This window comes from Anolis sagrei, chromosome 1, assembly GCF_037176765.1.
Source record: "Anolis sagrei isolate rAnoSag1 chromosome 1, rAnoSag1.mat, whole genome shotgun sequence".
In the NCBI taxonomy this organism is placed as follows: Eukaryota; Metazoa; Chordata; class Lepidosauria; order Squamata; family Dactyloidae; genus Anolis; species Anolis sagrei.
In genome coordinates, this window is record NC_090021.1 from 30903888 (window position 1) to 30931288 (window position 27401).

The following is a 27401-nucleotide window of genomic DNA, read 5'->3' on the forward strand; positions in this document are numbered from 1 at the left end:
CTCCTACTAATATAACCAACCCCCTTTCCACATATTTTGTCTAACATAAACCAGTAAACATTTCAAGAGACATGTTTATAAAATGAAAGCAAATTGTAGGCTGCTGAGTCAGCATTGGACTACATTTGAACATGCAGTGAGTAACAGATTATTGTCTTGTCTGTTTATGAATGGAAATAAAACACATAGGAGCTTCTCTTGGAGACATTCCAGCATCTTGCAGAGTAGAAGGAATAGGCTGTAGAATATTGGGATTTGTAGTTTGATGAGGCACTAGTACTCTTTGCCAGAGAAAGCAAAATACCTTATAAAGCTATAACTCCTTTGATTCCATAACATTGATCCATGGCAGTTAAAGTGGTGTTGCACTTCATTAATTCCATAGTGTAGATGCACCCTGAGATAGCAAAGTTGTTTATAAGTAATAGATACCTTTCCCCCTCTTTTGGACAGCACAGGCTTTAAGATCTACCGGGGGGGGGGGGCTCCTCTCGGTCCCACCTGTGTGTCAAGTGTGGTTGATGGGGACGAGAGAAAGGGCCTTCTTGGTGGTGGCCCCCCAGCTTTGGAATGCCCTCCCAAGAGAGATCAAACTAGCCCCCATCCTCCAAATCTTCGCACACAATTAAAGACCTGACTTTTCCGACCATGTTTAGACTCTCTAACACTTACTTAGGCAATCCCCTCGTTGTCCCAGTAAGATTGTCCTCCAAGTCCGGTGTACTGGCGGTGGGTACGTAGGTGACTGTGGAGCCCTATTCTTGACCTGTATGTTCCCCCGCAGTGAGGGCATCAGTTTCTAGGTAGAAGGTGATCTCCATTGGGGTTGGCTTGACACGCTTTTCTCTTGGCATGTTTCTCTCTTTTGTCCTCCATTCATGCCTCTTCAAATTCTACAGCACTACTGGTCACAGCTGACCTCCAGCTAGAGCGCTCAAGGGCCAGAGCTTCCCAGTTCTCGGTGTCGATGCCACAGTTTTAAAGGTTGACTTTGAGCCCATCTTTAAATCTCTTTGCCTATCTTCCAACATTCTCTTAAAATATGTATGAGGACCTTTTTTATTAGCTCTTTATACTTCTGAAATCAAATACTGATGTTTTATCCACAACAATTACTGTATTTTATTGTTTTTACCGGGGATATTGTGAATTTATGATGTCGCTGGTCCCCTTCCTCCTTCTTGGTCACATAGGTGTCCCTGTTCTGACATTGATAGAGATGTCCATGCCATCAGGAAGAAGGAGGGGGGGCCACCTGGTCACATAGGTGTCCCTGGCAATGTCAGAACAAGATGGCCATTATTCATCCCCTTTCTCAGTTCAGTGAGTGTAAGGATAGAGTTATGGCACCAATGTGCCATCTGGACAGTGGATCAGTCCAAACTGAACCTGATGTAGCTGTCCAGATGACCACAAAACAATGGGATAGTCCACAATTTCCAACAAACTTGAATGTTCCCTGACTTTCCCAAAGTGGGGCAAATAATCCCCAGTAGCTGTGCATCACCGAGACAAAGAGTTTTCAAGTCAATGTGAGGTTGGGGCTCCCCCCCCCCCCGCCCCACTATAGGCAACCCTTAGTACTGTATCTGCAGCATGTGATCTCTATTGTTAAAAGATGAAGATTTTGTCCTCTGCCCCTGCAACATTAAAGCTCTTTCTAATTTTTCCTCCCCCCCCCCCCCCGTCCAGCCTAATAATAAACATTTTGTTGGCATTTAAAGGGAGAAAAGAACTTTCAGTCTTCTTACCAACCCACTGTAAAAATCAAATTGCTTAATTTACTTTGCACCTAAATGTACAGTATTCACATTTTTCATGTCAAAAATATGCGTATTTCTAAAAATACAGACAGATGGAAAATAGGCTGTAAGCCAGATGCCTATTTCTGATTACTTTTTTTTTACAAACAAGACCTAGTTAAAGTTATGGCCTATTAAATTATTAGGCAGTATGAGTGATGCGTAAAATGAGATTTATGCTGCAATGAATAAATATTGCCATAGCCTAATTTAGAACCTGGCAAACCTAGATTCTTGTGGCTAAAATAAGAAGGGGGCACTTCGTCATTTCAAAAGAAGTGCTGGAATTTTCTTTTTCTTGTTCCACTTCTCTGTTTGCTTTGGTTAGACATGATTGTATCATATGCAGTTTTTGGATGTTTCCGCAAGCATTTGAGAATTATTAGCCCCATTTATAAATGCTCAGTCCCTAGTTAACCAGAAAGGCTTTGCTTTCTTTACCCCGCCTAATTCCAATACCCTATGGTTTGCTGTTTGCACTTTCCCATGCCCAGCCCTTTTGATAGCCGGTCATGCCCATTTTTGTAGCCCTGGTTCCTAGATCTGGATTGGAGCATTGATTGATTGATTGGATGGAGTTTTAATGCAAATGTTTTATACGTTTATGTTTATTTACTTTGTATTTAACTGGACAAAAGCTCCATTTGATTATATTCTTATTTTAATTGTGTTTTTGTTGGATGGAATGTTTGTTTATTGTCTTGTGGACATTTGGTCCCATGTAATCCACCCTGAGTCCCTTCGGGGAGATAATGGCAGGGTATAAGAATAAAGTTGTTGTTGTTGTTGTTGTTGTTGTTGTTGTTATTATTGTTTTGATCTGTTTGCTAGTAGTTGTTGGATGGATTGTTTGTTTATTGTCTTATGGACATTTGATCCCATGTAAGCCACCCCGAGTCCCTTCGGGGAGATAGTGGAGGGGTATAAGAATAAAGCTGTTGTTGTTGTTGTTGTTGTTGTTGTTGTTGTTATTGGTTTGATCTGTTTGCTAGTAGTGCATCGTTTAAATCAAACAACCAAAGCTAGTAATTTATTTTTCTCCAATCATATTTCAAGAAGAAAATGAGAAGTGAAGTCTCATTATAGACATTATGAAAGATCTACAGCACTGTATTTGACAATATGTTTGACAGGGAGACATGGCAAATCCAGCTTTTGTATGCCTGTTTGTATAGTCTGTGAGTGACCCCATTTGAGTTACACTTTTTATTTTTATTTCCAGTATTTCTACCCCGTTCCTTCTCAACCCCCGAAGGGGGGGCTGAGGACGACTTACATTTGGCAACAATTCGATGCAACTACATATAACAGAGCAATATAACAACAATTAAAACAATAAATAAAACACATCTTAGCCTCAGAAACCCCTGTGATAGATTTTCTTTAGGGCTGCCATGTTGGAAGCAACATGAAGGCACATAACAAACACAGCAACATAATATCATGTATCACGTAAGGCATAGCAAGCCATGAAAGTCAATATTTTACATTACAGTATGATCTGGGTAGACATTAGAACAGTTACATTTTGGACTGCAACCTCGAGAAACCCTAGGGCTGAATGACTAGTGGCCATGTGGATTAAGAAAATCTGAGACCCAATTACTATCACCATTCTGATCAAAATGATGCCAAGTGGAAATATAATATAAAATTACCATTAGTTTATGTGTAGATGGTATATCTAAAACATAAATTAATTCCATGTTTAGACTTGGGTTCCATCTCCAAGATTTCCAATATTTTTTAGAATGCTGACTGCTCTGTTGTTATTTTTCTGTTTTTATTGACTAATTTATTTTCAGCTTAGCTTCAGCACAAGGCAGCAGCTACTTTTGCATTTATTTAAATATATTATGCAAATAAGTAAGCTTCTGTAGGCTTATAGTCAACAGAAGGCTTGAATTTATTTCACAAAAATGATACTAGTTATTGGATGTTTTCTTATGCTATCAGTTTATGATTTCTATATTGGGACTGACATTACAAAAACACAGGGCAACTAAAATTATTATTATTTTATTATTATTATTGTATTAATTTATAATTAATTCTAGATTGTCAAATTGTTTGATAGTTATTGGTACAATCAGCACTCTACAGCTAGGAACACAGTGAAAAAGTGAAAAAATGCAAATAAAAAGTGTTATTTTTTGATCTGGAAGAACATCTCTGTAGGAATTTCTGGGTCCTCCAGCATGACTCTATAGTCAACTTTGCAGTAGAATGTCACTGAAGGATCTAGAGATTTATAGAGAGAACATTTTAATCAAATTCACAAGAGTCTTCCTATAGATGTTAAGGGCTGGCTGTATATTGGTTCTTGTTATACAGTGCTGGTTTTCTTGGGTTATTTTTGCATTATTATTAATAATATTACTATTTCTTACCTACCACTCCTCACGGCTCAAGGCGGGTTACAGAACAATTAAAACACATAAACACTGCAAAAACACCACAAATACACATATCAAAACGTACCTCTATAAAAGCTATACACCAAAACATATCTCTATAAAATACATATTAAAATACACAAAACAGAGATTAAAGAAAGGTCACACATTTAAAATTCATGCTTAAAGACTGTCTGGGTAGACCTGCCAGAAGAGATAGGTCTTTACATTCTGACAGCTTATTTAGCTATCGGAGCTCTTCTGGCAGGTTGTTCCACAGTCTTGGAGCAGGCAATGAAAAGGTCCTCTGGGTGGTGGTTGCTATTCGGGTTCTGGCTGGTTGGAGCAGATGTCCTCAGATGACCTCAGTGTGCAAGGCGGATTGCACGGAAAAAAGTGATCCTGTAGGTAACCTGGACCCAAACCATGTAGGTCGAAATCAACACCTTATACTTTGCCCAGAAACTAATGGGCTGCCAGTGGGGTGTCGTTAGGATAGGTCTAATATGGTGACTCCTAGATGTTCCTGTAACTAATCTGGCTGCCATATTTTGAACCAGGTGGAGTTTCTGAACGTGGTACAAGTATAGCCCAAAGTAAAGTGCATTGCAGAAGTCCAACCTTGAGGTTGCCAGTGTGGGCTCTACCATCTTCAGGTCCTCCAAATCTAGGAAGGGGCGCAGCTGGCAGGTCAGCTCAAGCTGATAGTAAACATTCCTGACCATCGTATCTACCTGGGCTGACATATGGAGAGATGGATCCAGGAACACTTCCAAATTGTGAACACAGTCATTGCCTCCTTATGTTTTATCCATTAATTGTGTCCAGGCTCTGCTGATTGAAACCAAAAATGACTATGCAAATTGATCCCAGAATAGACACATGTACTGATCCAGTCCCTTCTATTCAAATAGAAAAGAGAGTTGTGAGCCTATATCTCCCATTCTCCTTTTAAATCTAGAATTAATTTTTCTGCAGACTTCAATAGTCGATGTCTGTCTCACAGCCCTCAAAAGTACATCTGATAGTATCACAGGAGAGGGAAAGAAGAAGGTCTGGATGGGTAGAAAAAGATTTTGTAAAGAGCCGTTTCTTTGTCAGAGACTTTATTAATGACAGTATACTTGAATATAACTTTATGTGTACAATATTTATTTATTTATTTATATCCCGCCTTTCTTTGAGCACAGACCAAAGGCGGCTAAAGCAGATTAAAAAAAAAACATAAGTACAAAAATTAAAACAATCCATAAAATCATAAATATTTGAAAAGGAAACACAACATGTAATTTTCTACATTTTCTTTGACTATCTATGGACTATGTAAGCAACTTGTAAACCACATATTTTGATGGCAATTCCATCAACAAGATGATACATGCAGTCCTAAAACTCTGTACATTGACCGTCCTTCCCTTGCATACCAGAAAAAAATATGTTGTAATTTATATCACAGTACATGTTTTACAGCTTTTGAATCAGGATTCTAAATATAATGCTAGTTGTTCACTGCATAGCTGTCATCTTTTCTAAGATTCCTATTGTGTTTGCAAAATTAATGCAGACGTTTTCTAATTTACAAGCCCTTTGTTTGTTTTCCTAAACTAAAAAGGCTACTTTTTTCTAAATTGCAGTTGGCTTCATTGAGGTTTTTTTTTTGCTCAAGTTTAGATTAGAATAGTTGAGCATGTACCAAAATATCTAATATTTCTAGGTTCTTGTAGGTTTTTTCGGGCTATAGGGCCATGTTCTAGAGGTATTTCTCCTGACGTTTCGCCTGCATCTATGGCAAGCATCCTCAGAGGTAGTGAGGTCTCCTCACTACCTCTGAGGATGCTTGCCATAGATGCAGGCGAAACGTCAGGAGAAATGCCTCTAGAACATGGCCCTATAGCCCGAAAAAACCTACAGGAACCTAGTGATTCCAGCCATGAAAGCCTTCGACAATACATCTAATATTTCATCTATCCATGTGTTTGCATTAATGGATTGGCTCACATTGCCCCATTCTATTCCATAAAACTCAAGGAAGCTGTGACTAACTTAAGTCCATCGGTTTCAATGGATCTGTTATTAATGACAAACTGTGGATCCATATTTAAAACATTTTGTTCTGATCTTTTACTACTTTGACTTACTCTGATAACATTAGAAATCAATAATTCTTTGTGTTGTTGTTAACCTTCAGGTTGCTTCCGACTTAGGTGGACTTATCATGTGGGTTTTGGGAGGCAGGATTTGTTCAGAGCGGAAACCTTCGTCTTCTTTTGAGACTGAGAAAACATGACAGTGGGTTACCATGGCCCAGCAGGGATTGAAACACTTGATTTCAGAGTTATAGCCCAAAGACTGGGTTCCGTTTTTCAACCATTTTCAGTTTTTAACAACACTCTGATCCCAAACCCATGAATCAGAGCTCTGAAAGGGGCAATGCATGGGAGACATTGCATTACATGTGACATTGCTTGTTCAACATGATTTTTCAGCCATACTTTCTCACTTCTACATTGGGAATTATGGTTCCCAATTTGATAAGACTGTTGTCAATGAAAATAATAAAAAGTTAGAGAATTTAGGCTGTTACTATCAATATGAATTTTCATTAATAACTATTTTTTCCTGGAAGACCTGTTACTTTTTAAAACCTTGGGGGTATTTTAACATGAACAAAGGACATTGATTATTTACTAATATAGTCTACTACCCCAAGAGCTGTCATCAAACACTAGTTTAATTTTTTAAGAAAGGAAGCTAGCTAGCTAGGAAATGCTGTAATCATTTTCTAAAATAGGAAATGAGAGAAACCACAGGGAACAATGTCACAGCAATGTTAGCGCCTGCTTGAAGTTCTTAAGAAGTGTTATTAAGCTCATTATGGCTGCTTACTAGTTATCTAGCCCCAAAGGGTAACTTTTCCAGTCTACAACCAACAACATAGTATTTATTTATTTATTTAATTATTTTTTCTCACTTTTTTCACCAAATGGAATTCAGAGTGACTTGCACACATTTTTAAAAGTTGCAGGTAAAGCTTTAAATTTACAAAGCTAAGATAAGAGTTAAGTATCATAGTTGGAACCTTCTTGAATATTCAGTTGTTGTTGTTTATTTCTTCAGTCACTTCCGACTCTTTGTGACCTCATGGACCAGCCCACACCAAAGCTCCCTGTCGGCCGTGGCCACCCCCAGTTGCTTCAAAATTAAGCCAGTCACTTCAAGGATACCATCCATCCATCTTGCCCTTTTCCTTTTCCCTTCCATTTTCCACAGCATCATTGTCTTCTCCAAGTTTTCCTTTCTTCTCATTAGGTGGCCAAAGTACTTCATCTTTGCCTTCTCTCCAATGAGCAGTCAGGCTTTATTTCCTGGAGTATGGACTGGTTTGTTCTTTCGGTCCAAGGCACTCTCAGAATTTTCCTGCAGCACCACAGTTCAAAAGCATCTATTTTCTTTCGCTCAGTCTTCCTTATGGTCCATCTTTTGCAGCCATAGGTTACTACACAGGGAATACCATTGCTTTAACTATGCAGATCTTTGTTGCCAGTGTGGTGTCTCTATTCTTCATTATTTTATTGAAATTGGTCATTGCTCTCCTCCCAAGAAGTAAACGTCTTCTGATTTTCTGGCTGCAGTCTGCATCTGCAGTAATGGTCACACCTAAAAATACAAAGTCTGTCACGGCCTCCACGTTTTCTCCCTTTATTTGCCAGTTATCAATCAATCTGGTTGCCATAATCTTGGGGTTTTTTTTATGTTAGTATAAAGAAATTGCTATTTATTTACTTGAAAGAATCCCTCTCTAGAAATTTCTTGGTCTTCAGCATGACATTATAGGACCACATCACACTTTGGGGGGAACGTGGCTGGTAGCGTTTTCTTCCTGTCATGTTCTGTGGCGTTCTGTCTTGAAAGAAGATTGAGATTTACTTATCTATCACACAGAATGTACCCCTTGTTTGTTTCTAGTTAAACTATGCTTGATTCCTCATTACACATCTAGTCTCATTTTAATTTTTTTTTTGCCGTAACTGCAATTTCAAACCTTTGACATTCTGAAATTGCACAATTAAAAACAAAAATCCTGTGATGTGGGCACTTTGCAGATAACAGAATAGGAGGAGGCAGTTGTCGCCTCCCATTCGGTCGTCTGCAAACAATTAAAAATTGTTCAGTTGCAGAATTTTAAAGATTTGACCTGGCTCTCTGTTTAAAAAGTTTGAGGAAACCTGACTTTTTTCTTCCAGACTTAGGACAAATTACTCTGTTGGAGGGCAGCTCCCAGCATTACCCAGCTAGCGTGGCTTTTGTCTGGACACAACTAAAACTATCTTTCCGCATGTGTCTACCAAAAGTTCCTCAGGTAGTTGTAGACAGAAAAGGACCTCTCATGAATTTTTAAAATGCTATTTACAGTATTGAGTGGATGATGGAAAAATGCACATATGGCATGTTCGAGTGTGTTTATGCCTCCTTTCCAGGAAAATATTTATAATTGCATGGCTTTATCTAAGCACTGCGTATCAGATTGTTATTTTTAAGTGTCCTTCTCCCCTTCTGTGCCAGGATTCTTGCAGATATGACAATGAAACTGTCTCAGTGACAGATGCAGCTGCAGGATTTCAGAAACTTGAGATGTAGGTAGAAATGGGCTGAGTTGGAACCAATCCAGTAGTTAAATACTTTCCTTTAATATGGCCACTCTTTTGGAAAGGTCCTACATGAATATTGAATAAAAATAGTATAGCTAGCCTAGGTCATGTTTTTATATGTTTATTTCCCCCTGTATGATAAAGAGAGCCTGTTGGATCAGTTCCCTCATGACTTTGTGTTGCATCATCATCAGAGCTTTCGCTTCAGATACAGTATGTCCTCTACTTTCACAATTCTGCAGTTAAGGGAGCAACATAACTATGAAAATTGGGGAGTGGGATCAAATATTAATATTTATTTATTCACCCAAAGGGACACATCTCTAAGAAATCTATAGGTTCTCCTGCACCACTCTTATGGTCAACTTCATTTTTCAGTAATTATGGTAATTGTTTATTTCTGCACAATGAAAGTTGGACCACATGGCCCTTGTGGCCACTTCCAACTGTGCCACTCTGTGACCTCTTCTTACTGTTCTTCAAACTGTAATTATGATTACAGTATATAATTACTTCTTGGAGCAGCTTCTTCCATGACATTTTGTACTTGGGCTCTGATATTGGAACACAAAGGATGCATACAATTCATCAGTATGTACCCATGAAGATAATTGCTTGTAGAGTAGAATAATGGATCCGTCTATGCCATTTTGTCCATACCAGGCTTAGGGAACATTAGGCACTCCTGATGTTTTGGACTATACTATCTGTAGACTTTCATGCAGAGATCTTTGCTAGCTCTAAAACGTAACAACTAAATTGTTGAACTGAATTCCACCTTCTACCATTACATTATACGAGGGTTATCCGGAAAGCAAGGTTACGAGGCACATAGCTCTTTCGGGGAATTTTCTTGGAGGAGGTTGGTATCAATACTGTGTAGCGAGAAGCCAGTGGAGGTGAAAGAGCAGTGTCAGTTGTCTGTAGCTCATCGACTGGTGTTGTGGTGAAGGTTAGAGATGAGTGTCCTCATTCCGTTTCCCTCCAAGTGCAAAGTTTGTGGTGTAATATGCTTTCTAAATGCTAAGTACATGAATGCCATTGTGATTCATCACGAAATCGTTTCAGTTTTTGGAGAGGACGTACCATCAAAATAGCATGTGACAACATAGGTACAGAATATATTGCGAGACCATAAAGAAACTTTGCAGAACCATCCAAAACAAACATCATGGGATGCTGATGGCGGGAGTCTGTCTCCTTCATGACAATGCGTGTCCACATACTGCTTGTGCAACACAAGAGTTGTTGACTTCATTTGGTTGGGATGTTTTAAACCACCCCTCTCACAGCCCCAATATTGCACGCAGTAACTATCATCTGTTCACTAAATTTTAGGAACACCTGGGTGGAAAACACTTTTCTGCTGATGACGAGGTGAAAATTGAAGTGACGAACTGGCTGAGGGAAACTTCTATGACACAGGCAACAAAACTCGTCCCACAGATGACAAAATGTGTTGAACTGAATGGTGATTATGTAGAAAAATAATTTAATACCTATGCTACAATATATTTTAAGTTTTATTAAAATATATTAATTCTTTGTATTTTTAAAAAAATATTGTAACTTTACTTTCCGGAAGGAGCTCCTGGTGGCGCAGTGGGTTAAAGCACTGAGCTGCTTAAGGGTCGCAGGTTCAAATCTGGGGAGTGGCGTGAGCTCCCACTGTCATCCCCAGCTTCTTCTAACCTAGCAGTTGGAAAACATGCAAATGTGAGTAGATCAATAGTTACCGCTCCGACAGGAAGGTAACGGCATGCAGTCATTCCGGCCACATGATCTTGGCGGTGTCTACGGACAACGCCAGCTCTTCGGCTTAGAAATGGAGATGAGCACCAACCCTCAGAGTCGGACACGACTGGACTTAATGTCAAGAGAAAACCTTTACCTACTTTCCGGATAACCCTCGTACACTGTTAGTAAATTGTACCCCTTGCTTCCAGTATTCATCTTGATCTTTTATTTGAAGTATAGATTGACAAGGAGCCATTTGTTTTTGAAATACATGAATTTGGTATGACCCAGTGGTCATTAAAGCAAGAGTGTTTCCCTTATCTTGGTTGAGTTGGGTTATTTCCTATTGGAATAGTGAGACCTATTTGCAGAACAGCTTCAATGTCTGCTGAAATTAGGAGATTGGCACGTTAGCAGAAACCACAAGATAAAATGTGGAAGGAGAAAGTAAGGACAGATGGAGAGTGGGGTATGTTGAGAAGGAAGGAGTATAGTACTGGAATATTTGTTCAGACTATTCAAATTCTTGTGTGCCATTTGCTAAAAATAGCGTTTCAGTTAAATGTGGGGTACTTCTTTTTCTTTCTTTCTTATTTGAAATTAGCACACATACGCTTTTAGACGAATACTGTATAAAAGGCAAGATAGGACTGGGAAGTGACATGTCTCAAGAGAAGAACGAAGAAACAAGAAATATAAGGTTAAGGACAATCAAGTGTGACCAAGATTTGAGAATGTTAATTTGTGTAGCTCTACTACCAACATGCTTATAAAATCAAAATAGCACAGGGCACTTCTGTAAAAGGAAAAGAAAATCAATTTCTTGTGGATCTGGGTCAGCGCAGTCTCAGAATGATAAGCTGTGAAGATCTTTATCAACTAGACTCATATTCAGCCAAGAGGAATTAAACGGCACTTTAACTCTAAAAGATGAATTACTCATAACCACCTTCTTGGCCATATATTACAATTTGCCACTAATGTAAGAATATGAGGGTTCTTTACTCATGAGAATCTCTCTCTTTAAAAATAATTGCCTTTAATTATTCTTTTTAAGTGTTATTGGAGATCTTTGTACATTTTAATAGAAAAGCTGCATAGGAGTAAATTAATACTGTATATTGAGTCATTTTAAAAAAAAAGAGAGAATTCCACACTATGCTTAATTGCCAAATGGTAACAGAAGGGTTTACATAAATTTATTATTTCTTTAAAGTGAGAAATCAGAACGTTTCTATTAATCCAAGAGACATTAGATTGTTGAAAGTGGCATTGGCCTGTGTTTGTGATAGAGCAGATATTTCTTAATGATGTTTAAACTAGTCTAGACATCTGTGTTAAACAAAGAAAGGTTTTGTTTTGTTTCCCCATCTCCCAAGGTCAGTCCCCTGATTGTACAGAGAATCTTTGCTTAACTGAGTTATATACCACCATCCTTGATCATGCTGAAAGAAAGAGGGAGATAATTTTTGTAATGTAGAGTGGGGCATCCCCATTCTCTGGGGTTGGGGCATTGGATCCTTGCAAAAGTGAGAAAACTGTGAATATGATTTAAAACATTGGTTTTTAACTTGAGATAATACTTCTTTAGGAATCTCTAGATCAGGGGTCGTCAAACTTTTTAAACAGACGGCCAGGTCACAGTCCCTCAAACTGTTGGAGGGCCGGATTACAATTTGAAAAAAACATGAGTGAATTTGTAGTGCAAAAACACTTAAAATATAATTACAATAATTATATTTATTAAAATGAAGAACAATTTTAATAAATATAAACTTATTATATTTCAATGGGAAGTGTGGGCCTGCTTTTGGGTGAGGAGATAGGATTGTTGCTGTTGTTGTGTGTTTTCAAGTAATTTCAGACTTACGTTGACTCTAAGTGAGGGCCGGGTAAATGACCTTGGGGGGCCACATCCGGCCCCTAGTTTGAGGACCCCTGCTCTAGATCTTCCATTGTGACTCTGTAGTCAACCTCTGCCAGATCTTGATTATAAAGCCACACTGGAGGACCTAGCCATTATATATATATATAGTGTGTGTGTGTGTGTGTGTATGTATATATGTGTGTTATTGAAGGCTTTCATTGCTGGAATCAATGGGTTGCTGTGAATTTTCCGGGCTGTATGACCATGTTCCAGAACAATTCTCTTCCCATGTCTATGGCAGGCATCTTCAGAGTTTGTGAGGTCTGTTGGGAACAAGGCAAGTGAGGTTTATATATCTGTGGAATCAATCAGGGCCAGCTAGCACCTCCCAACAAAGGATCCCCCAGGCAGCAATCACCCAATCTTTGAAGCTGCAAGGCCATTCAGTGCTAAAGCCCTAAACGGTCCTGGCCCAACCTACCTATCCGAACGTATCTCGGCCTATCAGCCCACCAGGACCCTAAGATCTTCTGGGGAGGCCTTGCTCTCTATCCCGCCTGCTTCACAGGTGCGGCTGGCGGGGACGAGAGACAGGGCCTTTTTTGTGGTGGCCCCTCGGCTCTGGAACGCCCTTCCCATGGAGGTAAGATCAGCCTCCTCGCTGATGGTATTCCGAAGAAGACTAAAAACTTGGATGTTCAAGCAGGCATTTGGTTAATTCGGTGCAATGAATGTGTTGATTACGGATTGGTAATATGGATGATGAAATTGGACCAGGATTTTAGTTAGGAGATGTATTGGATTGTGATTTACGTGTAATATTGTGTATTATGTTTTTATGGTTTTAATTGTATACTGTGCACTGTATATTTTGTTGTAAACCGCGTTGAGTCGCCAGTTAGGCTGAGAAACGGCGGTATACAAGGACAGTAAATAAATAAATAAATAAAATAAATAATCAAGGTGGCCGATTGTAACATTCACTCTTGCCTCAAGTAGACAAGAGTTCTTTGTCTACCTCTGCTACCAAAGAAGCCTCTTTTTACAAAACCTTTTAATGCATGCCCAGCTCCCTCTTTTCTTCTGATCTTCTTCTCTAGCTGGACATTTTTAGCAACAAATTAATATAATGACGACTTGGACCGGCCCTGGAATACGATTTGGATCATGGAATTTTAATTGCTGTTTTAATGCTATGTCAAAGGTTCAAAAGAAAGAGTCTGTATTCTCAGCTTGCTAGAGGACTGTCTCTCAGACTTTTAGTATTGAGCCATTAGAATGTTGTTTGGATTCCTGGTTTGTCGCAAAATAAATACACCAGAATATTTGAAAGCAGCTGTGCAAGCTTAATAATGTAGATTATGTTATTTATTAATTTTTTTGCATAGCTTGAGGTTGTGTCTTAACATTTGATTCCATATCCCGAAATACATTCTAGATACGATAAAGACATAACTAATTATAGATAACAGGAAAAAAAGGTTGAGGCAGGTGGCAGGCGGTTAGTTCTTCACCTGTGTCCTCGAATCAGTATCGCGAAATAGAACTATTCTTTGCCGCAGTGTTCATGTATTTTAATCAGAATAAAGCAAGTGGCAGTATGTGTTGGTAGCTATATTTGGAAATTAGATCAGTTGATATCAGTAGGACTTATTTATAAGCAGAGGAATGGCTTATAAAAGAAAAATGACTGCTTCTCATGTTTCAGCAAACGTTTTATTCAGAACGAACAACATGCAGATGTGAAATGAAATAACCAAGCCCGGTAAGTTTTACACAGGTAAACAATAAAACAATACTGCTTCTGAAAGTGCTTCTGTACAAATGGCACCCAGCTCTACTCTCCTTTTCATCTCATTCCAGAGGAGCTATGTTTTTGCTATACTGGTACTTGATGTCTATAATACACTGGGTATGGAAAACAAATTGAAATTTAATCCAAACAAGACAACGCTACTTCTGGTTACTTGAAAAACAGATCAGCAAAGAAGAGTCAGCATGTGCTGAATAGGATTGCATTCTCCTTTAAGACCTAATTTCATAGTTTGGGCATATTTCTGGATTCTACCCAAAATCTAGAAGCTCAAGTTTCAGAAGAGCAGTTATGGGCTAGGCTGGACTTGTTCCTATAGATCTGGTGACAATGACACATCCCTTTGTTGTTTCCTGTTTGGATTACTGCACCATTCTCCTTGGAAAGAGTGTTCAGTAACTTCAGCTGGTCCAAAGAACTGTAGCCAGATTGTTGTTAATCTGCCCTGGTTATGAGGAGCTCATAATCCCTATCTTGAAACACATCCACTGGCTTCTTGTCAGTTTCCAGCCATAATTCAGATAATGACAGATAAAGCTACACAGTTTGGTGTAGTTTATATGAAGGAATATATTCTCCCATATGAACCTGCCTGTATTTTGAGATCTTCTGGAGAGCCCTTTTTAGGGCTTCAAGGGAGCAGCCTCAATGCTTCATGTTCTTGTCCTTGAGATTGCTGTCCGCTTTGCTTTTGTCTTCTTTGAGAAACTTCGGGTTATTTGATTTTGTGTGATTTTTATTCCTGGTATGTTTGGCTTCATGAAGAGAGAGAGAGAACGCAAGAGAGGGAGGGAGGCTGGAATGAGCAGAGTATGAAGAAAATGATGCTTCTGCCTCTTCGCTTTGTGCTTCCTTGCCACAACTTCGTGCTTCGACTATTTCGAAGATGACTTTTCTTTTTTATTGTGCTTTTAGCTGTGCCCTGCCACACGTTGCTGTGGCCCAGTCTGTGTATATGTGTTTTGTGTGTGTATATATTTGTGTATATGTGTATATTTGTGGTTTTGTGCATGCGTTGAAATGTGTTTTTTGATTTTGGCTTTTTAAATCTCTTCTGCTGTGTTTTGCAGTGTTTTTATGAGTGATGGTCACTCGTTGGCTTGATAGGTGTATTGTGTCCAAATTTGGTGTCATTTCGCTAAGTGGTTTTTGAGTTATGTTAGTCCCACAAACAAACATTACATTTTTATTTATATAGATGTGAATGTACAGGTTTTGCCTTGCTGTTGCACTGGCAACACACAATCTTAGTCCAAAATGTGCTTCCTTGCCACAACTTTGTGCTTCTACCATGTTAAAGTTGATAATTTTTTCTTTATTGTTCCATGTGAATGTGCCTTTTTTTTATTTTTAAACATTATTTGTTATTTATAAAGTATGTTTTTATTTAAAAACACATAACAAAAACTGGGCTTGGGCTTGAGGGACTGGAACAGATTATTAGCATTTCAGTGGGAAACATGTTGAGATAAGAACATTTTGAGTTAAGAGCTCAGTCATGGAACAAATTAAACTCTTAAGTCAAGGTACCACTGTATAGGGAAGTTCCTGATTACATGGCTCATTTTGATTTTTTCTCCTTCATCAGTTCAAATACCAGTTACAGTCAAACCAAACAGAACATTAGTAGGATCTTACCATTAAATGTGAGTGCATTGGAAAGCATGAATATGGGTATATATCAGTTAATAGAGTCGATCCATTGCTGAGCATTGCTTCCTTAACAGAATCGTTGGTATCAGAGGTAGGAATAACATGAAAAAAATGGAGATAGGCGCCTGTGCCACAAAAAGAAGACTAGGTTTCAATACATTTGTTTTTTTGTATCGAATAATATGCACATGTGAACTGAAACTGCAAGCTTATTTTATTTCTGTTTTCTGACAATTTGTAGTTGTAGTTGTATTGTCGAAGGCTTTCATGGCCGGAATAACTGGGTTGTTGTAGGTTTTTCGGGCTGTATGTCCATGTTCTAGAAGCATTCCCTCCTGACGTTTTGCCTGCATCTCTGGCAAGCAACCTCAGAGGTTTTGAGGTTTGCTGGAAACTAGGAAAATTGGGTTTATGGAAGGTCCAGGGTGGGAGATAGAACTCTTGTCTGTTGGCGGTAGGTGTGAATGTTTCAATTGGCCACCTTGATTAGCATTTGATGGCCTGACAGTTTTTAGATGTGGCTTGTTACTGCCTGGGAAATTCCTTTGTTTGAGAGGTGATTAGCTGTCCCTGATAGTTTTTTGTCTGGAGTTCCCCTGTTTTTTTTTTTAGTGTTGTTCTTTATTTACTGTCATGATTTAGAATTTTCTTTAATACTGGTAGCCAGATATTGTTCATTTTCATGGTTTCTTTATGTTGAAATTATCCACATGCTTGTGGATTTCAATGACTTCTCTGTGTAGCCTGACATGGTGGTTGTTTGAGTGGTCCAGCATTTCGGTGTTCTCAAATAATATGCTGTGTCCAGGTTGGTTCATCAGGTGTTTGCTATGGCTGACTTCTCTGGTTGAAGTAGTCTGCAGTGCCTTTCATGTTCCTTGATTCATGTTTGGGCAATGCTGCGTTTGGTGGTCCCTATGTAGACTTGTCCACAGCTGCATGGTATACGGTAGACACCTGGAGAGGCGAGAGGATCCCTCTTGTCCTTTGCTGAACGTAGCATTTGTTGGATAGTTTGTATGTTGTGCTTCCTCATAAGCTTCCCTAAGCGGTCAGTGGTTCCCTTGATGTATGGCAAGAACATCTCAACAAAGGAATTTCCCAGGCAGTAACAAGCAACACCTAAAAACTGTCAGGCCATCAAATGCTAATAAAGGTGGCCAATTGAAACATTCACACCTCGCTCCAACAGACAAGAGTTCTTTGTCCCACCCTGGTCATTCCACTAGATATATAAACCCATTTTCCTAGTTCCAACAGACCTCACAACCTCTGAGGATGCTTGCCATAGATGCAGGCAAAACGACTGGAGAGAATGCTTCTAGAACATGGACATACAGCCCGAAAATCCTACAACAACCCATTTGTAGTTGCTTGCTGCTGTACATTTTCCAATTCTACAGTAAGGTAAAGGTAAAGGTAGTCCCCTGACATTAAGTCCAGTCATGTCTGACTCTGGGGTGTGGTGCTCATCTCCATTTCTAAGCCGAAGAGCCAGCGTTGTCCATAGACACCTCCAAGGTCATGTGGCCGGCATGACTGCATTGAGCGCCATTACCTTCCCGCCGGAGCGGTACCTATTGCATGTTTTCAAACTGCTAGGTTGGCAGAAGCTAGGGCTGACAGCGGAAGCTCACGCCGCTCCCCGGAATCGAACCTGCGACCTTTCGATCAACAAGCTCAGCAGCTCAGTGCTTTAACCCACTGCGCCACCGGGGGCTCCAGTTCTACAGTATCTTCCTCAATATGGGTGGACCTCATACATAGCAAAATAGTTATTTGAGCCTGGAGTCCTTTTGCTAAATTCTTAAAACCGTTTTTGAATTAGCATCTGTATTTAGTAGTAGTGCCCCAGATTTATCTCCTTTAATGTATTACTCCCAGGCACAAGAGTTATTTGAAGTATCTTTTTGGCGGGGGAGGGGGGTGTTAGAAGATAAGAGCAGACATTTGCAGAACAGAATTGCTTGATTTCTTTAATAATTATAGCAACAAGAAAGTATCTCTTTTCTGCTAAATTGAAAAAAATGCAATTACTGTAGTTAGAAATTAATATGCTTCTCTTATTATACAATGCTGTGATCATGCTGTTTGGTTTTTTAAAAAATCACTCCTTACTTAAATAAACTGGTGGTTGTGTATTATTTATTCTGTTTTAAAATTCTCCCTTATTTTAGCTTCTGTAATAGTCCCCTTGATTAATAATGTTTTTTTCCTAATTTTAATAAGCAGAGAAGAGAATTAAAAGTGGTCCTTTGAGGATATCATTGAACAAACCACCAGAAAAATACAGAATTATTGTAACCTATTTCAGATTAACTAGTCCCCAGTTTTTCTCATTGAAGCTTCCTTAGGCAAGAAAGTATTTGTTTGAACTCGTCTGCTTTCCTGGGGTGAGGGAGAGGTTTAATTCAGCACTTCATGGAACACTTTTGAGCACAATATGTTGAGCAAACTACAAGTCTGTTTCAGAATTCACACTAAATTTTGTGATCCAATAAAGAAGAGGGGAACACAACATATGTTAGAATAGTGCACTTGCTGTTGGAAATAGCAACCTTCTCAAGCATTCACTATTTATTTGGATTGCTAGATTGGATTACTGTAATGCGCTTTACGTGGGGCTGCCCTTGAAAACGGCTCGGAAATTCCAACTGGTCCAACGGGCAGCAGCCAGGTTGTTAACTGGTGCCCCTTACAGAGAGAGGTCAACCCTCCTGTTCAAGGAGCTCCACTGGCTGCCATTTATTTTCCGAGCCCAATTTAAGGTGCAGGTGCTTACCTTCAAAGCCCTAAATGGTTTGGGACCATCCTACCTGCGTGATCGCATCTCCATCTATGAACCCCACACGTTCACTTCGTTCATCCGGAGAGGCCCTGCTCATGATCCCGCCTGCGTTGCAGGCATGCTTGGTGGGGACACGAGACAGGGCCTTTTCTGTGGTGGTCCCCCAACTCTGGAACACCCTCCCAAAAGATCTTAGACAGGCCCCTACATTGGCAGTCTTTAGAAAGAACTTGAAGACCTGGCTGTTCTGATGTGCCTTTCCAGATTAGGAATCTCGAATACCAAGTCCCAGAAGCACTTTAGTAGAACTAAGATTGCTGCACACTGCACTTAACCTATAATCCTTACATACCTCCTGTCACATCAGCACTGGGTCACTCTTGTACCCATTACTCTGGCCTGGCCCAATTTTATAGTGTCTTGATGTATTGTTTATTGCTTGTTGTTAATATTGCTTTAACTGTTTTTAATTTGCTTTAGGTGTTGTATTGTTGTGTTTGTGTTTTGAGGCCTTGACCTATGTAAGCCGCATCGACTCCTTCGGAAGATGCTAGCGGGGTACAAATAAAGTAATAATAATAATAATAATAATAATAATAATAATAATAATAATTGTTATGTATATAATTGCTTACTGTACTGTAAATGTGTATTTGTTTGCAATTTCACTTTTAACTCTTTGCTGTGGGAGGGGCTACAGACCACGTGACCAGGTCTGGGCTTGTTCAGGGCTCAGACTCCACTTTAGAAGTAGCATGCCTTTAGAAGACTGTAGGAACAGATGTTTGCTTTAGACTTCAATGCAGGAATTGTTTGTTTTGGACTTCAGTAGGAACAGAATGCTGTACAGAAGCCATTAGACCAGGGGTCCTCAAACTATGGCCCAGGGGCCGGATACGGCCCTCCCAGGTCATTTACCCGGCCCTCACTCAGGATCAACCTAAGTCTGAAACGACTTGAAAGCACACAACAACAACAACAACAACAACAACAACAATCCTATCTCATCAGCCAAAAGCAGGCCCACACTGCCCATTGAAATACTAAGAAGTTTATATTTGTTAAATTTGATCTTCATTTTAATTATTATATTGTTTTTAAAGTGGGGGTTTTTTTGCACTACAAATAAGATATGTGCAGTGTGCATAGGAATTCATTCATTTTTAAAATATATATATAATCTGGTCCTTCAACACTTTGAAGGACTATCACCTGGCCCTCTGTTTAAAAAGTTTGTGGACCCCTGCATTATACTTTTAAAGAAAGATGCCCTGTGTTACGTACACAGAGAAACTACTTCAAATCTATTTGTAACTAGATTGCTAAACAAAGTACCTGTATGCTGAATACATGAAGTTTGTGGGTAAACCAACTACGTTACTTTTAAAGAAGTCTACTTAATTTTGTCTCCTGAGAGCATCATTTAAACCAAGAGGTTTTAAAGGAGAGCAGATGTTTTTGGGCAACTAAAAAGAACAGTTCTGAAATTCTGCTGAATATATGTGTGTTTTGTGCATTGGCATATTTTTGTCCCTAACCATTCAAAGATATATCTAGGCACATCAGTTTAATAGTTGAGAAACCTAAATGCCTTGCATGAATGCTGGTAAATACCATTTTCCCAAAAGATTTTGACTCTTTAACAGGTCATGCTTTTTATCAAGAGGTTATGGCATCATTTTTCATAAGGTTATGACTTCTAACAAAGTAATGCTTTTCCAAAGATCATAAAATCCCCAAAAGGTTCTGGATATGTCTGTTTTCCAAAACATGGTGCACACATGATATTCAAAGTGAAAGTGTTTCTTTTGGGCTTTAATATTTAAAAAAAACGTTTTACTCTGCTGTTGTAGGAAAATCTATGCTTTGTGCAGGTAATGAAAAACTGATAGGATAGGATAGACATAGCCTGTATTCCGGAGACACACTTTTTGGATAAATATAAACATCTCTTAAATCAAGAAAAAATAGTACAGCTATTTACTGCTTGTAACTTTAAAAAGTAGGGTATTGTTTTATATAAAAATTGAGCTGCAGTTGGAGAAAGTATATGATAACCAGGAAGGCAGGATTCTAATGGTTTTATTTGTGGGGATTTATTCGCTGAATGCAAATACAAAAACATTTTACAAAAAACTATCAACAATTTTGGGAGAATATGGGGAGAAAGAAATTATTTGGCTGGGGTACTTTAATGGGGCAATGGACCATAATTTGAATTGAAACTGAGCAGGTAAGATCATCTGCAATTAAGGCTCCGGAGAAGCACTCGCTTGGCTAGCAAGTGAGACGCCAAGGGGGCCAAAGGTCACCGCAATGCATTCATGTCTGCAAAGGGTATTTAGCCTTGTAGCTGACAAGCAGGGGCTGTCAGTCCAACGTAGCTCTTTCCATGCAAACTTCTGTGGATTAACTTTGGCTTTTAGCAGCACGCTTCTGGCTTCCTTAGTCTGGGATTTGGGCCTTGTTTTCAACTATTTTCCATGGACTCTTGTTGCTAAAGGATTATGCTTCATGTTTTTGCCTTTGGATCTTGGGAACTTTGTCTTTGCATTTAAGCCTTTGTATTGCCTATGGAACTTTTACTGTGTTTTGATTTTGCTTTTTTCTCAATAAACTACAAAACCTATAGCTTTGGTGTGGTGGTGTCTGGAGCAAGGTGAAAGCTACCCTGAGTTGCAACACTTTCCACTTTCCCTGCATGCTTTGCTGGAGATTTTTTATGGCCTTGTAAATTTGTTAAATTAGCCTCCCCATGCATAGGTGGTATCTAAATTTCCTACTTGACAGATGCAACTGTCTGCAAAGGTCGACAACAAACTACTCAAAATTGGTCGGAAGCTCACTCCGTCCCGGGCTGACTTCGAACTCATGACCGGTCAGTAGTGATCTTAATGCAGCTGACACTCAGCCAGCTGCGCCAAAATCCCGGAGTTAAAGTAGGGTTTGCTAACAGAAAATCGCCATTGGAAGGTATTCTTGAGAAGGGGAATGAGAGTTTCATTTCTAGATTATATAAATATATATTAGAATACAATCTAGAGGACATTTGAATAAAAATTGCTGTTATCTCCTGGTGATTAAAAAAACAAAATGATTACAGGACTAAGAAAGAAAAACTCAGAAATGTGCCTTTTAGGAATATATAGAGAATTAGCAAAGAAAGTGAAGACATTTGTCAATATAGCTTTGTTGTAGCTAGACTGACAATAGCAAAATCGTGGAAAGGTGAAAAAGATCTATCCAAAAAGGATTGGAGAGAAAATTTATTAGAATACATTCAAATGGCCAAGCTATCTAAAGGTATCCGGGAATGAAATAATGAAGAGTTTGTTAAAAAGGCTGGCATTTGAATACATGGAAAGGAAACTAAAGTAGATATGAGGGTAGATTTTGTGAGATATGGGACTTACAGTGAGTATTGGGATCATGGGTGGGGGTTAAGGGGAAAAGCTGGATAGAATATTGCAATGTATTAGTTTGGGAAAACAACATACTTATATTAGATGTATTTACTTATCTATAGCTGTTTCTCCTTTTTATATTTTTATCCCAAATAAAATTTATTTAAAAAAGAAAAAAGAAAGGAAAACCTGGATTTTTTACACATGTGCCCAATGCGACCAATTGAAATTAGAGAATCAGAGAGTGGAGCGATTTGAGGGTAGAAAAGGGTGGTGGGTGACGGCAGTTTTATCTGCTGTTGTTTTAAAATTGTATTTTTTTGATTTTATGCTGCATGTGTTGACGGCGGGATGTTGTTATAATTTTATGTGATTTATTTTATATTTTTGTACTAATTTTACCTGTTACATGTTATATGTGCACATTGGAGTGCATTGTAAGCCACCCCAAGTTCCTTGGGGGAGATGGTGGTGGGATATAAATAAAGTTTATTATTATTATTATTATTATTATTATTATTATTATTACTACTACTACTACTACTACCTAGAGCAGGGCAAGATGGATGGATGGTATCCCTGAAGTAACTGGCTTGACTCTGAAGGAGCTGGGGGTGGTGACGGCCGACAGGGAGCTCTGGCGTGGGATGGTCCATGAAGTCATGAAGAGTTGGAAGCGACTAAATGAATAAACAACAAAGAGCAGGGCTGTGGGTCCTGACCCCAAAGGAGGTCCCCTTAGTTTCATGTTGGGTCCTGAAAAATTCTGAAGCAGTAAAACATTTCTGAATAATACCTGGCTGCTGTTTGAGACCTTTTCACAAATCTGTTGTACATTGTTTACAGTGGACTCTGCAGAAAATGCTTCAGCTGTACTTTATAAAAAGGAAAATTATCCTAGCAATCCTTGTAAATACTGATTTATCAGGAGCCCAGTAGGTTTTTAAAAACTTGCTAGAGACCTTTTTATCCAAAAGCAAAATTATATAGGTATGCACACCAGAAGAAAACAACATAATTGGGTTTTTTTCTTCCTTTTTTAGGTTCCTAGGAAATGCCATTCTTCTTACCTTGTTTGAATGTAAAGACTTTGGGATTTTCATGAAGCATCCTCAGACTGAAACCAGAATGACCATCCTGGAAGATTTTCATTTTGTAATTCAAACGGATCTGGAAAAACAATAATATCATACCATTCCAAGCCTGCATACCAAAGACCTCTGAGAAATGACAGTTTTTGGTTTGCTTGTTTAAATGGTTCTTGGTGAGAAAGAAAAATGGGGGATCAGCAAATGTACAAAACAAACCGTGTTGTTAACAACAATGAAAACTTTTATTACCAGCAGCAGCAGCAGCAGCAACACTTGAATTCCCTCACACCATTAAATCATAGCTATGAAACACCAACCATGGACTCGTCTCAGGATTCCCCCCTTTCCCCCTCGTTCCCGCATGATACAAATGTTGGTTCCAAATCTCTTGGGCTGTTGGATTCTCCAAGGCAGGCAGGCTGGTCCCATTTGGGTTCTGGGAACCACCTCCCATTGAAAAACAATCAGAACGTCATGTGGAGCTCAGCAGCACAGAGCGAACCTATGGATGGATACGACCACCTGTGTTCCCAAGCCAATGAAGTCAGGTCCCAGAAAATGCATAAATTGGACTCCTTTGCCCAAGCATTTAATAACCAGAACTTAAGAATCCAAGTCAACAATGTATCTCAGATCATTCAGCCTTCGGGAATGGAGAACGCTGGTGACAGTGCCCTTCGGCAACTGCTGTCTCAAAAGCCGTCTGTGGAGATGCAGCCGGTCCAGAGATACCAGCAGTTGCCACAGCAAATCCATCAAGGGTTTGCGAGTGCCCAGCAGAAGCAACAAATGCTCTTAATGCAGCACCAGCAGCCTCTCTATTATGAGAACCAGCAACATTTAGCCCACCTACAGATGCACTCTGCGATGCACCAAGGCCAAGCCCACTTGCAGCAGATGCATTCCCAACACCTTCTGCCACAACAGCTGCATCAGGATCAGTACTATCTGCAGCAGCAATCCCCCCATCAAGGGCAGCACAGGCTCTTGATGCATGAGATGCAGCAGCAGCAGAGACAATGCCCAGTGCAAACGACTCAATATTATCCCGCACAGCCTATGATGCAACAGTTACAACAGACACAGCAGATGCAAATGCAACTTCCTCCCAGTCACAGAGATCCTGACCAGAGACCTCTGCATGATACTCACCATTATTCCCAAGACCGGGGACACTCTGTGCAGCTTATCCAACTGGGATCAGTTCCTCAGTACTTCTCCCAGGATCCACAACAACAGTTCAGACATTTGTATCCACAAAATCTATTGCAGCAGCAGCCAGCAGGAGATGTCGGCCAGCCAAACCACTTCCAGAATGACAACAAGACTCAGGCATTGATGGACTCGCATCTTGGACTTCCTGGGGCAGAAGGAGCTGAGCATCCTCCACAGCAAGACATCACTTCTGGTAATAGCAGCATCCCTCATCAGCCTCTTATATCTCCCGCAAATGTCAACATGAACAACAGAGGATCTCAGCAGTTGTCCCCAAACACAGTATGGGCTCAGGTATGTCAAAACTTTCCTTGAAATTTTCTTAGTTTGGATGGTTCAGTCTGAGTATATGCAATGTAGACAGGACAAAGTAGAAAGGGCCTTTGACCAAAGGCTGTTATGAAGATTAAGTGAATAAGGTGTTGAACCTTTTATTGTTTTACTACACTGGAAAGGTTACTGTTTTGGAACAGTGGTAGCTAGAAATCCTCATCTAGCATCACTCCTGGCCATGAGGTCTGATGGATTCTGGAAATACCAGGTTTTTTAAAGTAATTTTTCTAAGCACTGATATTATTTGTTTACAGTCAACCTTTTACATTTGCCAGGACTAAAGGCGTAGGACCCTCTTGCAGGGGAAAAATCACATTTTTAAAAAACAAACTTTCTTTTTTACTTGAAGGATCAACTCTCTAAGAATGTCAGGTCTTACAGCATGATTCTATGGTCAACTCCCAATTCTGCACGTGGTGGCTCTGACCCCCCCTCAGCCCCTGCCTACATCCTTAGGTGGTACAATTTGAAGCATACCCAGTAACATTGGACAAGCATTACAGCCACAGGACCAGTGTCAGAAGGGGTCTGAGTGATTATATCCCCAAAGTATTTCACAACAGTTTGCTAAATTGTTCATATACTGCTCTTGCAGAATGCACCCCTCCCCTTTGTCTTGTTAGTTGATGTCATCAAAGGCTCCTGTGGGAAACTGCACTGGGCCATGTTGGGCAACCAGGAAGCCCACATTCATGCCTGTTTTGAACAGGCACAAATAATCCCCTAATTGGGATTGTTGCTAGAACACTGCCATACAGCCCAGAAACCACACAACATTTCAATCCCCTCATTGACAGGGGTTGGGCAGGTATAAAATAAAGCCAGCACATAAATCATTGTCTCCCTGTCTCCCCCTCTCGAAATGTCCTGCTTTTGATGATTTATACTAGCAGAGCTTTGGAAGTGGCATCCCCAAACATTTCGCATTTAGGATGATGCTGAAAATGAGCATCTCTCTGCATAGGATAACGCTTTCATTACGGATCTGGGTTCTCTTTCTGGTTGTTCTCTCATTGAAGGGGAAGCAGGGTCACACTTTAGTCTTGTAATCAGTGTAGGTGCTGCCCATATTTCTTTCTTTATTTCTTTATTTACCCTATTTATTTATACCCCACCTTGCTCAAGCCCGAAGGGGACTCAAGGCGGCTTGCATATTGGCAATTATTCAGTGCCTTAGAGCGACAAACAATTGTAATGGCATTAAAATTAAAATTAAGATTAAAAATTGAAATTAATACATATTAAACATTTAAAACATTACATTCAATATTAAAATCATGCCATCCATAATTGTAGTCCAGGGCCATTCCAATAGTCATTACACATATTCCATATCTAGTATCGTACTGCAACTATTCTCCGAAGGCCTGATCCCAAAGCCACATTTTCTTTTTCTTTCTGAAGGCCAGGAGGGAGGGGGCTGATCTAATGTTGCTGGGGAAGGAGTTCTACAGCTGAGGAGCTACCTGTCTCTCGTTCCACCAGTTACACCTGCGAAGAAAGTGGGACTGAGAGCAGGGCCTCCCCAGATAATCTTAATCTCTGAGGTGGTTCATAGGGGGAGATATGTTTGGATAGCTAGTTGCAGGAACTATATGCATAAAGAGATGTTCTCTGCATGAAGGTGAATCAGTAATAACCTTGCACAACCAAATGTGGATATAGATCTCTCAAACTGGCACGAAATATTTAATTGCTAGGTTCTTGGATATTGGGTGCATCCATGTGGTGAGGGCATGGCCAGAAAACGGGTAGCCCCAGGCTGTTTCTGTGGTCTCCCAAGGTCAATATTTTGTAACTATTCCCAAATGCCACCATATGCCTTCTAGTGGGTATGGGAGCATTTTTGCCCCCCTAGGTTCTGGAGTAGTCTTTTTAATAATAGGAAGTTAATAGGAAACAACTAGATGGTAGTTGAAAAAGACCTGTCTTGGCCCCTAAAGGATGAGGAGTATGTCTACACACCCCTAGAAAGTTTTGAAGGACCAGTAATTTGTTAGACTTCTTTTGCTGAGAGACATAGGTGGAGGGTGTTGTTGTTCATTCGTTCAGTCGTCTCCGACTCTTCGTGACCTCATGGACCAGCCCACGCCAGAGCTCCCTGTTGGCCGTCACCACCCCAGCTCCTTCAAGGTCAATCCAGTCACTTCAAGGAGATGGTGACCGAGTATAAACAACGTTTATTATTTATAGGGTTCCCTGCAGTCCAATAGAGCCCTTAGTTGTCCCTCTCTCTCTAAAGAGAATTATTTGAAAGAACTCTGTGTTTCTGTGCACATTTTTCCACATGCTTATATCTCATTACTTTCTATTGCAACAGATGCAGCTCTCTGATAGCAGACACCAATCAGTTTCTCCTGAACAAAGGTACTGTATTTGTTCAATATCAAACACTTCCATCTGTCCATGTAACACCCTTACAGCTAATGTTTTAGGGTGTCTTGTGCTTTTTATACCAACTCTTGACCAGTTGTTTTTGATAGCAGTTTGTTTCAGTGCATTGACAGAGGGGACTGATGTAGGGAAGAGAGTTTGTGAACATGGCCCTTAGTGATCTTGTTCTACCAGACTTGCTACTTATTAGACTGTAGAGCAGTGTTTATCAACCTGGGGTTCAGGAACCCTGGGGGGGATTGCAAGGAGGATGTCAGAG

The 27401-nt window shown here is 39.8% G+C and overlaps 1 protein-coding gene across 6 annotated transcripts in view; it reads left to right on the forward strand.

The window, feature by feature from the left end:
* TRERF1 (transcriptional regulating factor 1) overlaps positions 1–27401 on the forward strand; it is a 96443-nt gene that overhangs the window by 40665 nt on the left and 28377 nt on the right. For all 6 annotated transcript variants that reach the window (XM_060754353.2, XM_067463652.1, XM_060754352.2 and 3 more), the window contains exons 2-3: positions 23153–24709; positions 27069–27115. In XM_060754353.2, the coding sequence (XP_060610336.2) occupies positions 23387–24709; positions 27069–27115 (1370 nt within the window). In that variant the 5' untranslated portion in view covers positions 23153–23386. The remainder of the gene's footprint in view (positions 1–23152; positions 24710–27068; positions 27116–27401) is intronic.